This window comes from Numenius arquata, chromosome 12 (genome assembly GCF_964106895.1).
Source record: "Numenius arquata chromosome 12, bNumArq3.hap1.1, whole genome shotgun sequence".
In the NCBI taxonomy this organism is placed as follows: domain Eukaryota; kingdom Metazoa; phylum Chordata; class Aves; order Charadriiformes; family Scolopacidae; genus Numenius; species Numenius arquata.
Genome location: NC_133587.1, coordinates 23,424,602 through 23,439,768, shown reverse-complemented (window position 1 = coordinate 23,439,768; position 15,167 = coordinate 23,424,602). Strand labels below are relative to the sequence as shown.

Below are 15,167 nucleotides of genomic sequence, written 5' to 3'. Positions count from 1 at the left end.
TTTTTGATCTTCTCAGTGTTGTTAGGATCTCACCTGAAATACCTCATCCACTAGTGCATCATTCTGCCAGAAGGACCTACATACCATAGAGCAAGGTCTAGAAGGGAACAGCAAAAAGGATTAGATGTCTGTAAGATGTAGCCAGCGAAGTAAAAAGGGAAGAACTAATGTTACTATCAGAAAAATACAGAGGGAAGATGTGACAAGAGCTATCAAAGATAAAAGAATCTGTCTCAGAGATTGCTAGAACAGTACAGCACATAAGTAGCCTGAAATGACAACACCTTCATTAGACACTTATTAGGGTAAACTTTGAAATGTCAGGCATAAAGAAGCAATGAGACACACTCACAGGATGGCAAAGACAAATTGCTGCTGGTGTTTAAGAACATGCTAGATTAGGAAAAGTGGATGCTTATTTGTGTATAGAAATTTAAGAATCCTATCCCTCCTTCCTGTTATTTTTACTTTTATCATAAATTGTTCTGTTTAAGAAGACAAACTTCTACTTAGAACCAGTCCTTTAATGAAATTTAATGAAAAACCAGTCCTATTTAATGAAACAAAGTAGAATAAAAACTTATTTACATATATTTCATACACATGTAAAATATTTTAATTTAAACACAATTAAAATCTGTCAAAAGATTGTAATATCAAAAAATATCAAATTAAATAAGGACCTTCTCTAGACTGGAGCTTTGAATCATTTGATTGTTTACATTTGGCATAAAACACACTGGAAAAGTAAAAAAAAAAACCAAAACAAAACAACTATATGTGAACCTACTGTATATTTTTAGGGTTTCTGAGCCCAGAGAATATACCAGTAGTCCAATATGACATGCAATGCTATCACCTCAGTCATGATGCAAGTCTGGAATGACACTCAAAGGATTAAAACAGACTTGGACAGGGGGAATTTGGTTAGCAATTAGAAAAGACTTTCTAACGGTAAGTTTCATTAGGCTTTGAAAAAATGGCCTGAAAAAGTATGTAATCTTCACTGCTATTGGAGATTTCAAGAATAAATTTTGTGTCAATTTTTCAGGTATGAATTAAGTATAATTCATCCTGCTTATTCCCTCCCTTTTGCAGAATCCTTTGAGATCCCTATTCTGTTATGTAAATGATAAAATATTCCTATTCACAATACATTCAAACCTCATTGCTTATGTTACAGAATTATAACTGAAAAAAAAAAAAAATATTTACACTTTCCTTTCTATCAGTCATATACAGAGGAGGAAAATGTGTTAATTCTGGTATCACAGGCAACACAAAGGGCTTCTGTGAGTACCTCAGTAGCAAAAGGAAGATGTGGACTCACAGCACTGGAGCAGGCTGCCCGGCTGGGGCAGGGACCTGGTCTTGCTTTGAGCAGGGACCTGCACGGCTTGAGTTGGAGGTCCCGTCCAACCTGTGCAATTCTGCCAGCCTGCTCTGGAGATCAGGGGTGGCATTTTCAGGATTCCTACAGGTATGCTTGTACTTTTTGGAGTGTGCTAAGGAGCTTATTCTCACAGTTGCCTGTGGTGAACGTTTCTTCTTGTGCCTAAAGGTGATGCTGGACCCGTACAGAGACTGGAACTGCCTGAGTGTTCACTTAGGCAGCATAGCTCCAGGTCTATGTCTATGCTCAACAGTCCTCCCAGGTACTACTTTTGTGAGCAAATCTCTAGATCTGCCTTGCAAGATTGCTTATTCCTGCTAGTACAGAGACGAAGAAGCGTCCTGTGCAAAATGAACTAGAATTTCCGTAGGAGAAAATAATTTTGCCTTAAGAATTCTTATATTTCAGACCTTTAATTCCTTTCAAAATCAGGCCCAAGTCTACCCTGCTTATTAAACTGTCGCCTGCTCATTTTCTTCTATATTGGTAACAAGACAATTTGATTCATGAGTTCCAGGGTCACCATCACCACGGTATATGGCATTGCCAAAACTAGCTGTAAATGTTTGCCGATCACGTCTCTTTTTATACAAGAAATAGAACGCAAGACCAGTTCCTGTTAGAAGAAGGAGGACCAGCATAACAATAATCCCACCGAAGCTACTTGAGGATGTAGCAGTAACTTCATTTTTTGATGCTGTGAAAGACAAAACAGAACAATTACTACAAAGGTCCGGAGACTGCTATTGCATACAACAAACATAAGTAAACCACCTGGGTGAACTTCAAAACTACTGAACAACCATAACAGCATTAAAATTGATGCATGTTCCAGATGGACAAAGCAAAATTGGGCTCAATCTCTTCTACATTCCTTTTAAAAGGAGCACTATATTGTACCACAGCATACCATGTGTAAAGCAAAAAAAAAAAAAACCAATAAGACATCCAATTTGAGAAAAGAGCTCTCCTTTTAAACTGATTTAAAGTAAAAGCATCTGTGACAGTTAAATGAGTATTTAAACAAAACTTTTCTGGAGGTGATTTTACTTGTAAATAATAAATGCCTATAAACTTATTGAAATTTCTCTTTAATGTGCTTATAAGAAATCAACTTACCTTTATTGACAGGTGAATCATGGGTTGGTTCAACTTCAGTAACTTTAAAATTAAAAAAAAAAAAATTATACACAGTTTGCAAGCAACCATTCAAAGATTAAATAAATCCTGCATACATAATTTTTACTTTGCTTTCCTATCAAATTTTAAATAATCATAGAATGGTTAGAGTTGGAAGGGACCTTAAAGATCATCGAGTTTCAACCCCCCTGCCATGGGCAGGGACACCTCCACTAGAGCAGGTTGCTCAAAGCCCCATCCAGCCTGGCCTTAAACACTTCCAGGGATGGGGCAGCCACAACTTCCCTGGGCAACCTGTTCCAGTGCCTCACCACCCTCACAGTAAAGAATTTCCTCCTAAGATCTAATCTAAATCTCCCCTCTTCCAATTTAAAACCATTACCCCTTGTCCCTTGTCCTGTCACTACATTTCCTGACAAAGAGTCCCTCTCCGGCTCTCCTGTAGGCTCCCTTCAGATATTGGAAGGCTGCTATAAGGTCTCCCTGGAGCCTTCTCTTCTCCAGGCTGAACAACCCCAACTCTCTCAGCCTGTCTTCATAGGAGAGGTGCTCCATCCCTCTGATCATCTCTGTGGCCTTCCTCTGGACCCGCTAGAGCAAATCCACATCTTTCTTATACTGGAGGCCCCAGAGCTGAACACAGTACATGGAGATGAAAAATATATGAAACCATTTTCCCTGACAATTCAGGCTGGATCTATCAAATATTCTTATTAAAATACATTCAGAAAGAAACAAACAAACAAACTGTTGTCTCACTATTAATTGCTTTGAACACTTTTTTTGATAGGGGAGACAGATGTTCAAAGTTTTTACACTTCCACAGTGTAAAGCTTCACATTTCACACTGAAGAACTCAATGTTTTACACTTGCAAAAATAAAAAGCACATTTGTACTTAAAAGCGTTTAAGCTGTATTTTGAGGCAACTTCCTCTTCCTCCCTTAATCACTTGGGGAGTATGATTCAGATAATTGCTTGCAGGACTGGCTGGCTAGGCCCTGCAAAGCTCATGGATGACTCCATTGCCAACCTGCCAATGTGTGGAGATCCACAAGCAGGAGACTCAATTGGTTCCACATTGCATCTATTTGTGCAGTGGATCTGTTTGCCAATGGCAAATCTGGCCTATTTCAAACTCTCTCCTGGTTGATGTGTGCAAACACAGCCGAATCTGTGTCTATATGGTGAGTCATGCCAGCTGCCAAAAAAACACAGGACCAAAAGTAACCATTAAAAATGAAAAGTCCTATGCTGTTTGGTTGCTTGGCATGTCTCCCCATGCCCGTGGCAGCAGAGAAATTAACTGGGCTCCACTGCCCAGCCTCACTTGACGCTTTCTGCTTGGCCATCCAGCAGATCCCAGCACACTTCAGTGCTACCGACCCCACCAGCAGCACAGCAAATGCCAAGAAATCAATGCTTTTAAACTGAGAAGAGGAAACAGTGACAGGTTCTTCTCCAACATTGCTTCTCATTGTCCTTAACAGAAGTTACTCTTGGCTTTGATGCAGATGCACATGCATCAACATCAATACACAAAGCACACCCAGTGTATAAGCATCTTGGCTTGATGTATACTAATCATTACTTCTAAAATAACTCAGTGCACAGAAATTCAGAACTTACTTTTGGGAATTTTGCAAATAAAATTCTGGTCAACAGAGCAGTAATAGTTCCTCCAGGTTCCACTTGAGACATCCATATCAACACAGTGTTCATCAAAAATTACTGTAGGCTCTCCTTTCTCCCAGTTGACAAATTCTACTGCACTTCTGTCTATCCATATCCATTCCCCTAAAATTAAAAATATTAACTAGTGAGTGAATGAAGTGGGGAATTGCTTCTAGTCTACCAGACACAACATTGGTTATGGAATTTACTAGTTGATTAAATTAGCATCACATTGGGCTCATTTCTCACTCTTTTAACAGTCAGAGGCATTCAGATGGGAGTGTACCAAAGGTAAATGCTCACAGACAAAGTTAACTGCATCAGCTTTCAGGGCCATGGCTGTCAGTGGTGTAAGGAGGACATGCCCAGGCTGCCCAAGGACTCTTAGCTGAAGGCTGTTCCCAGAATTCATTCGTTCTAGCTGAAAACTAACAGATGAACCTGGCCCACCATGCAACAAGGTGCCTGCTGTTGCTGGTGGTGAGAGACCGGGACTTGGGCAGCCATGGCCAAGGCTACTTACTGCAGCCCTGTCAAGACTCCTTCTGGAGATGTACTCTCAAAGTCTGCCATGAAAAACAGGCTTCAGGATTACAGTGATATAGCAAACAGGATCAAATTTGCATTTTAAAAAAAAAAAAAAAAGCTAGGTGAAAATAAAAACATTCCACCCAAAATTTATGAAAAAACCCTGAAATTTAGATTAAGAAATGTTGCTAGGCAGCTTATATGAGCTGCTATCCCCTGTGTTGTTTAGAAATAAATTTCAGTTTAAGGCTGCCTCAGCTTTTAATTACAAGACAATATTTTTCTTAAAAGACTAACACTGGTTAAATGCCAAGCACTTTGTGTAAAGAGAAGTGATGGGAAACATTTTAATCAACTACTGCAGTGTTAAGTTATAACCTTTTACAGGCTGAAATATATTCTAACTATAGTAAAGATACAAAAAGCATAGCCTTCTTGGTGGTTTATGTTTTAAGTTTTTTTATCAGAAAAGCTATTAAGCATTTAACAGTTGATTTCTCTTTGATTATTTTTTTAGTATTTAGTATATTAGTATTATTATTTAATATGTTAGTGTTATTTAGTATTCTCTGGTTATTTAGTATTTATTTTCATCTCAGTATGCATTGTGAAATAATTACCATCAATATTTTTGAACAATCCTATCCAAAACTTTCTGAATTCACTTGCCATTGGGGACAAATGAAGCAAGAGAAAGTTCAATTCATCTGAATCTTCTATGGAAACCAGAGAAGCACCTAAAAACGGAAATTAAATATTATATATAACTTCAGCAAGATTTTCCGTTAGAAATTAATTATCTCAGTAAAGGATTATGACGTTTTGTGATCAACTTTTTCTTATCGTAGAAAATCTTGATAATAAATTTAATTTAGCTATAGCTTATATTTGATATATATACACACACATCCATGTATTATTTATTGGTTCTGGATTAAAGAAACAAATACACAAACAGCCTGTAAAATATCCTAATTTAAAAAAAAAGTCACTTACCCATTTGAATACATGTCATGGAAGCATCGGGCCAGCTTTCCTCAGAAGTGGTGTGAACATAGTAGCAATGACCACGGAAGGGAATCCAAGATCTGCCACGCTTTGGCTCAGGACACTTTCCAGGAAGCTGTGGTGGTTCACTAGGGATTAACTCTAGTAAGGAGACACATAGGTTTCAGTGCGGTCTTAAAAGCCAAGGGAAACTTGTACTCCTGCACCACACATCAGCCCTACCAATTTGATAGTGATTCCAATAAAAGAAATATCACAGAGATTTCACTAATGATAAAAGGTTGAACTAATCATGATAAACTAGTAATATACCATACTGGTTGGAACTGATTCTCCGATCTGCTAAAGGAGGCTTACACCAGTCTTATCAGCAAGGCAACTTTTTCTTAAAACTTGTGAAACAGGATGAGGAATGAGCCAGTATGCATAAAGGATCTTGACACCACCACCACAAGACAGTGGCATGGGTCCAGCCAGTTCATAGCAAGGTCAGCCGGAGAAGGTGTCTGTACCTGCCCTCGTATGTACTTTTTTCCTAGGCTGTGTAAAAGTAGGATTAGTAGCCTATTGCATCACCTGATTAAAGTCAAAGCAGAGCTTAAATTAATGCAAAATTTGCTGTGAAGTATGGTGCAGAGTTCATGAATTTCATATATAATATAAAATACGTTTGAAAATCAGGTGCCATATTTGAGCTCTAAAGTATCTCGGTAGAAGCTTCCCAGGATCTTTTACTTTCAAATTAATCAATTTGGCTGCTACACTGACAGAAGTTTCTTACCTCCCAATTTTACAAAAGTTACTTTAAAATGTAAAAATATATCATTGATGTATTTATAGTTAGGGTAAAACTGATCAGTTCTGCAGTTCCTGACAAACAAGGAATCAGAAAAGATCTATTGCTTGTGGCATGAAACGTTGCGGTTGTCTTCATGATGCACATGTGTTGAATGGCCTGGGAAATGAAATGTCTGGAGATCATTCAAGACAGACTGGATCTGGGAGTTCTTCCTTAACTAAAGCAATATTTTATCACAAGGCATACAGTATCACAATCTTGGCATATGTGGAAAAGTTAAATTCAAATAAGGCCATGAATTTAAATTCCAGCCCCCCAAATCACATTTCTCCCATTCACAATTTACCGTTGGATTGTTTACAGAGAGATAAAAATGTTTCATTGCAAGAGGCTGTCTTCCAAAGACCATCCAAATCTAGATAGACACAGGCTGCATTCTTATTTGGCTCTCCACTGCCCCAGTTATGATACCTGCTCCTTCTTCTGTCTGACCATACGTAATGGCCATGAGTCTAAAAGGAAATGACAATAAAGATTGTGTCACATACAATGATTAGATTGAAAGAATATTAAGATTGCCCTTGGAGGTATGTGAAAGTTTGGAAATATCAGAATCGTGGTTTCTCACACAAAATTAATTTATCCCCTCTGTCATGAATATGCAACAGTCTGTCCCAGACTTCCACTCTCCACAGCAGTTAAGGCAGTGGTTCTACAGATATTCATTTAGAACACAACTTACGTTGTTCAATTCATACCATCCATCCTCTGCAGTAGATGGGCAAAGAGCCTTGCAGTAACAAATGTTAATGCACAATTAATTTTATCAAAGGGGTCCACAAATACACACAGATCAAAGATTGCAGAGAAACTATTGTTAGCACTCCTTTAACACATGTGTCTCTATATACTTAGAAAGCAAATAGAAAAAGCTGAAGTTCCACTGGAGAAAGGAATACAAGGATGTTTTTCATGGGGCACACACCACAGACCTCTGCTGCCCATGCTAACAGGGATTATGGTAGGTTTCTAGCTCTTGCAAGGACCGGCTATTGGAGACAAGCTGAGCATGTATTTTTTCAGTGGATTTCACCACTATTTGCAGAAGACAGACAACATAAGTCACAGCCATGGCTCCTGTCATGCCATCCTGCACAGCCTAGCCCCTTCTTCCTGTGATCTTTGCAGACAGGCTCCCATCCAGCTCTTTGTGCCAGTTCCTTTCCTGACTTTTTTCCTTTGAAGTCCTTGGCCATGTTTCATCCCAGATTCCTGCCTAATCCTGGTTTCCCAGTGCCTGCCCTCACTGAATTTCAGCTCTGGTTCCTCTCACCTCAGCACCTTTGCCCCCTCTGAGCCCTGTGTCCCACCAAGCTCCGGCTCTACCTCTCTTCTTTTAATTTCCTCACAGCTCTGATTCCACAAATATCCCGCTGCTTTATTTTATGTTCTTTTTGCATGCCTCTAATAGATGCTTCCCCTTTCATGCCTTTCCACTCTTTGCTGATAGTCGGTTGACAGTTTTTCACAAGGCATTGGCTTCAGCTCCAAAAACTAGCCTAAGCTGTCCTCACCGCCAGAGATGTGCTCCAGTCCCTATGTTGCACCTTGCCATTTCCCCTGTTGCTCAGCACAAGCCCTTGTAGTGCTAGGCTGTAAGTTAAAACAAGGCTTAAAATAACCTCACGAAGAAAGAACTATTTTAAATGCAAGTTGTTTCTGTGGTGTGCTCCACAACATGTGTTCAGAAACATCAGCATGTGGTAGACTGTGGTGTAGGAAGTGGGAACTTCACAGCCACTTTCACTGATGCAGCTCCTATCTACTGCAGCTACGTCCTTGGTGGCATTTGAAATGCAGGCTGTGGCACTACGGCCAAATGTTTGGGTTTGTGTAAAACCCCTGAAGCGGAAGGTAGTCAGGTATCTCAGCAAGACTTTGATGGCTGCCACACATTCCCAGACCTGCACTCACACAGGAGCAAACAGCACCCACAGCAGTGGATCCTGTCAACCTCCGAGCGGGAAATATGGCTGATCTACGGTGGCTGATCCAGGGTAGCAATATGTTTATCACAAGCGTTCAACGGACTCACCGTGTTGCTGCTAAGACCAATCCATACAGGCTCCCCGTGCTTTAGCATTTGTAACCACAGGTAAGATTCAGCATAAGGGTCCAAAACGCTGGCGAGTTCTGCAGACTGGTCTCTGCAGTTCTTCTGTGCTTCTTCCCAGCTCATTTTGTAGTTGATGACTGCATAGCGGTCATCACCATAATTGTTAAAGCCAAACATTGGAACTATGGGTTGGGAGTTTTGCAATTTGGGGTCTGTAATGAGCAAAACAAACAAAGAAAAAAAATCACACACTTTATATAGACATACAGCACTGAGAGAAGATCTAGTGTACTAGAGCAGTCAAGTAATTAAGAGAGGCTGGAATAACAAATAAAGATGCGCCCCAACTATCACTGCAGTGATGAAAGCCATATTTTCATGTTCTGTGACAAAATTTTCTAATCCTTGTTAGAATACCCTTTCAGCATAAATACCTGTATCACCTCCAGGAACATGCCCTGCAAGCTCCAGACCTTCCCAAAGCATATTGTCACTGTGTAAGGCATTGAAGGGAACAAACATCCCCAATTTTTCCATGATATATTAGCATTTGTTGTATTTGTGACAAGGAACAGGGTACAGTAAGAACATCATAAGCAAGCAGAGGAGTGTAAATGCTGCCAATGAAATTGCCTAAGTAGGACTGTAAAGGAAATCAATGAGGGAAGTTTTTCAGAACAAAGAAGTTGCAGTGCTTTTAAGTGTAACGGTAGAATTTCAGTTTTGAAGAATTTGCCCATAGAAGGACAAACTACTGGTCTTTGTTTCTCCCTCCTGATCACCAAAAATAGTAAAATACATGATGATCCATAGGCATAATTTTTTTTATTTACTGGTCTAGTCCTTAAAATAGTGATTCTTAAGATTTTTTCTCCAAAAAGGAAAATGTGTGCTCATTTTGTTAAAAAGGTCATATTGCGTGTGATACTGACAGATTGATTTCACTTAATTCAGCCCTTTTTGGGGCTGAATATGGGAAAGTCACTTTTAACACCAGTTTGACATAACCACAATAAAACAGCTGTACTAGAAAGTGGTGAAAGAAAACTCACCAGAATTTTTCTGGCATATGTAGCTTTTGCTTGCTTTACATTCTTCATCTTTCCATTTCCCTGCCTGTTCAATAGGGTTCTTCATCATAAAAACACAGTCATCCTACAGAGGAAATGAGATTAACATGAAAAACGTGGATGTGGAGGAAATGTTCCTTCTCCTGGTGGGTATACGGACTCACTTGTTACATGTGGTCACACACAGATGAATAATATGAAGATCCAATATATGAACTCATACAAGCAATGGTCAGGGGCAGTAATAGGACAATAAGCATTTACAACTCAGCCCTAGGAAAGTTTGCACTTGGATGATGGAGGGAGCTGCAAAGCACAGCACAGAGGCGGGAAGAAGTGTCTGGGACTATCCGCATGTGTATAATCTCTGTGCAGGCACATGTGTGCGGGCAGGTAGACACGCGTGTGCTAGGTCCGGGCCACAGGACATTTCAGCTCTGTTGTTTTCCTGAAGGCTGTGGGGAAACCCTCCTCCGCACTGAAGCTCTCCTGGAGACCTGAAATCCTCTTCCTGCCCCGATCCAGCACTGGGATCCGAAGCTGTCACACAGCGCGGTAGTGTAGAGGTTGTGACCAGAAACAACATTTTGTGGGGGACACCTCCCCTTCCCCTGCAATATGGGCTCTTCACCTTCCTCCTTTGCCTCCCCCAGCATGAGAAGCTGCTGCTGTGCTCTCTGCAGCGGGAGGCAGCAGCTCTTCCCACCTCCTCTCAGCCTAACCTATGCTACCTCCAACAGCCCTCATGGGCATTAGCACAGGGCTTGGCTGTAAGTGAAGGAAGATGTATGTGCAGTGACTCATGCAGGGAAATGGGCGCAGCCTTCTACAGAAAGCGTACACGTGTGTGATGGGGAAGCCCTGGAAATCCCAAAACCCAGCTCTAGCCTGGATGGCAGCAGAGGTTGGACCTCACAGAACTTTTGCCTGGTTTAGCTGGACTCAAAACAATTCTGTTATGAAAAAGAGAGAAACTTTGTAAAGCTAGCACAGGAGTATAGAAGTATTACTATCAGGTACAGTATTCTACATTAGCCATTTTATAATTATTAAACAACACTCAGTTTTGTCTTGCGTTTAAACACAAAATGCTATAACAGAGCCAAAAGTTTCAAAGCCTGCAGAAGATGTCTTTCGGAAGGAAGACTTGATAGAAGGTATAGAGGGAGAAGACAGAAACGAGAAAGGAAGATCCAGAGTTTCCTTCTTTTGAGGATTTTGTTCAAAGCGTTTGTCTTGAAAAAATATGTATGAAGTTGAAAAAAAAATGTATCAAGTTGAAAAAAAAAATGTATGAAGGTAGATCTCCCACATGATTATTCTGCTTTTAAAAGCAACAAGATTACTAAAAGTCTTCATAAAGGAAACTTTGCAGAAAATACAGTTGTAGCTACATACATTTTAATTATCTGATAAAAATATAATGTTTAAGGGATAAATAGAAATTAATGTTTACCTTACTGTAATAACTTCGGGAACCTTTTGCCCAATTGGTATAGTAAACTGGGCTTCCATCTGTCCATAAGTATGTGTGCTCCTGATTTATGTCATTCAGTCCAATCCATGCATCAGTTTCAGCAGTTTTTAAGGGGGACATGAGGAAAGCTGAATGAAAAAATAACAATTGTACAAGAAAGGAAACTCAATGCACCTTTCCCCAACAGTGCAGACTTTAGGGTGCCTGGAACCAGGATGATCAGTTTTGGTTTTCTCTTTTTTAATAAGGTGGTAACATTATGATAAAAATAAAAAGAATAGATGGTCATCTGATGTTAAAGTCAGAAAAAGTATTTGCAAACTCAAAGATGGGCAAGTTTTGATATATAAAATTGTTTTCAAAATTTTTTATGGAATTTATGTGTATACTCTTCTATGTTGTTTACCATCTGAGGAAACAGGGAAAATGTTTTAATGGTATTACAGAAATTAACACGAGTACAGTAAACCTTGGCACATAGAAAATGAGTATACAGACTCTGCACTCCCTTTTCTTCTGTGGTAACTTCTTTCTTAACCAGACCTAATAATTTCATTTCTAAATAGGCACACAGAAACAAAACTACTTAATAAACAAGTATGTATGTACTGAGATGTCAGCTTTTTGAAGGCGAGATGCTTTTTCCCTTAGCTCCTAGGCGGACTGACTTTCCACTAAAAGAATGTCCTTTTTCTGCTATAGAAAAAAGTATAAACCACAAGCACTGATGGAGTGAGCTGGGAGATGGTCCGTGTACAGCCTTCAGGACCCGAGGCATTACATTTCCTGAGCAAACATGAGGCCTCAGTGAAAAAGCTGTAAGATGCCAAGCAGCAGCAAGGTCAGCAGGCTGAGGTCCAGCAGAGCAAGGGGTAGCAGTGAGAAGTTGAGACTCCAACACTGGAGCCTTCTTCTGCCTGAGGATGTGTCCTCCACTGACCCCCACAGCATTTGGCTCAGCAGCCGGGAGCATGATGATTTGGTTTGGATATTACTCCCTTTGGGTGCTATTTTTACATGTACACTTAGAAAAATTAAAATATGGACATGTTATCATATGACAGGCCCCTAATACAAAACCTTAATATTTGAACAGTATGAATTCTTTTGTACGTCCTATATTAACCCGAAAGCTAGGATTTTAAAAGTTAATCAAGATACTAAAACATATGCAAACATTTTTCCAAGGGTGCAGTTTCTCATTCAACATAACTTTGTATTAATATGATATAAATAATAGCATATATTGCAGAAGCTATAACATCTGTTTTAATCTGTTTACCAGGAATTACTTGATGTCTCATTCAGTATCAAAATATTGGTACTTTATACCTTGCATTTCCTTTTTTGATATAGTAGCCAGGTTTCCTCCAAAATCAATACAATTGTTCCGCGCACCATGCCATGTCAATGTTTCATTTTCATTAAGGCCAAATACTTTGAAACACTGCAAAAGAGAAGTGTGCCAAATCTGTAACTGGGTGGCGTTTTAGTTTCTGGTGCAAGCATCTCTGGTTGTAACAAACAAGATAAACTGGATATTTTAAGCAAAAAGGGAGATTAGCTAATTTAACAGTCCTTTCTAGTCTTTAGGTCTTTATGAAAGAGAAGTTCTATATTAGGAAACTAACATAAAGTCCAGTATTTTAGCATTAACTTAGAAGGAATATGTCAGTCTAACAATTTCAGTACAAATTATGTTAGAGCTTCTGAGCACACTTCTGAGGTGTGACTTAGTGGGAGGAAAATCGAAGAAGACCTCAGAAAACTAGCAAGGCCAAGACGTGGTATGGAATCTAAACCTCTCAGCTTCTGTTGCCCTGTTTGTCAAACCAGGTTTGGTTCTCACAGGATAATCACAGAAAAAGAATGATTCTGACATTACAAAAAAAACCCATGAGTTTATCATTTCTTGTAAAATGATCTGTGAGATTTAAGATGCCATCAGACAGCTTTGTCAGAATCAAGCAACATAAATGTGCTAATTAAAGCATGCAACTGAAAAGCTGATGAGGAAATTCGGGAAAAAAAAGGAGGTAGGTCCATGACAGTGGGAAGGCATGTGTAAACACTTGGAGAGGAGTCACGGAAGGAGTCACTGGAAGCTCCTCTTCTAGGAGGTGAGGAAGAAAGAGACACTTTAGCTTCGAGAGCACCATGAAAAGAAACAAACTTTGAGTTTGTGACTCTTTTCCCCAGGACTGAGAGAGGGAAGGAAAGAGAAGACAGCAGCCAGGGGATCTCTAACAGAGGAGCTCTATTACACTGAAATCATATTTTGGTTTAGCCAAAAGAAAGACAGATGGAACTAGTTGAGGCAAGTATTACCTTCACTGCTAGGTGCATTCTCAACAGTATATACTGTTGTTTTATAGCTTTTATAGCTTGATTGAAGAAAGTCTATGAATTTTCAATACTGACAGTCTCTTATCCTGAACTTTTGTCTTAGAAGGCTAATAGTGATCTTACATAATAGTGTGGTGAAGATTATAACTGGATTATTTAAAAACCTTAACAGATGTTTGGTTATAGAAAAAACCTGACAAATCCGCTCAAGGGAAGGTGCCTTAGTAGCTTAAGAGTCAGCGCATAGTAGGTGAGGGACGAACAAGTGTCCAGGCAACCTGTGTCAGCCAGATAAGCTCTGCACGGTAAACATGAACATACAACAGCTCCACACAAGGGAAGTTGCTCAGCTATCCTCGGCAACATTAAACATGAGCAAAAATATAAGATGAATCTTTCTTCTTGTATGTCTCATGACCTCCCTCATAACTGCTGTGATCCCAATAGAGGCTATGATTTCTCTTTCAGGAATCATATTTTTAGAGTTTTTAAATATACACAATCAGAACATATTTTGTGATAACTGAAAACTCCGCTACAACTGAAAAACTGAATCAAAGATGGGTTTTATTCTGCTCTTTTTAAAATGCAATATACTGACATTTCATACTGCACCTTGTTATCAAAGAGGAGCCAGTCTTCTGGACACCCACCCTTGGGTGGTGGTGAAGTGGGAGCAACACTTGGACGAATAGTATTGTTAAGCCTTTCACAGATGAATAACTCAACGCTGCCACAGTTGAGATCATTCCATGTTCCTGAAAGCAAATTAGAACAAAAGAAAAACAAAATGCAATTGAGACTGTGATAAAAAGTGTCCTTTCCTAAAGCAAATCTATCACAGGAAAGTAGAACTGGTTACAGTATTTTTATTTCTCTTCCTGACAAATAATGGATAATTTTTATGTATGTTCCCTAGAAATATTCAGGTTTCCAGCAACATTCAGAATATGAATATTTTGTCTGAGAACAGAAATATATCAATATTGCAAAATCATAGCATTGCCAAAAGGGAGTTTTAATTCAAATGCTTAATTCACCTCTCTAAGTTCTGTAAGATCTCTAGAGTCACTCTGTCTGTATGAGGTACTTGGTCCTTGTTACCTTACTACCTGAGCTTCTCACAGTCTTTTGGTCTTCTGGGTATCTTTTCTCCCTATGGGAGTGTGATGTAAGAATATAACATTAACATCATTATCCCCATTTTACAGATCAGGAATGAATAAGAAAATGGCATTCATTTCATTAGCTGCAGACACTTACAAGGTAATTATCTACAGCAGAGCTAGTCATACCTTTTATTTAATGGAGATATTGTCATTATAATTTAGTGAAGTTAAGGAAATAATTCATCTTATCTTAAGAAAGATCTCCAAAACAGGACACAATATTAACTCCCCAAAAGCGTTCACTTCCTCCCATTGATCTCTAATAGAGCCTAGGAAGATTACCTCAGCTATAGATTTTGAGACTAGAAATGTTTAAAAGTAGAAGAGATTAACTGCTACAAATAAGACTAAGGGCTTGGCTACTGTAAGCACAATTGCTTGCAATGCTCTATATTAAATGGTATTTTTTTTCTTTTTTAAATTAAAATAGTGTATAACATTGTTTAGT

General features: G+C 39.2%; 1 protein-coding gene across 1 annotated transcript in view; it reads right to left on the bottom strand.

The window, feature by feature from the left end:
* Positions 1–525: 525 nt before the first annotated feature.
* LOC141471263 (macrophage mannose receptor 1-like) overlaps positions 526–15,167 on the bottom strand; it is a 32,140-nt gene continuing 17,498 nt past the window's right edge. The window contains exons 20-30 of the mRNA XM_074157697.1: positions 14,166–14,308; positions 12,537–12,651; positions 11,184–11,332; positions 9,710–9,812; positions 8,637–8,869; positions 6,888–7,053; positions 5,731–5,883; positions 5,355–5,471; positions 4,162–4,329; positions 2,513–2,554; positions 526–2,090 (exon numbers count right to left, since the gene is read on the bottom strand). Coding sequence (XP_074013798.1) covers positions 1,846–2,090; positions 2,513–2,554; positions 4,162–4,329; positions 5,355–5,471; positions 5,731–5,883; positions 6,888–7,053; positions 8,637–8,869; positions 9,710–9,812; positions 11,184–11,332; positions 12,537–12,651; positions 14,166–14,308 — 1,634 coding nt within the window. The 3' untranslated portion in view covers positions 526–1,845. The remainder of the gene's footprint in view (positions 2,091–2,512; positions 2,555–4,161; positions 4,330–5,354; positions 5,472–5,730; positions 5,884–6,887; positions 7,054–8,636; positions 8,870–9,709; positions 9,813–11,183; positions 11,333–12,536; positions 12,652–14,165; positions 14,309–15,167) is intronic.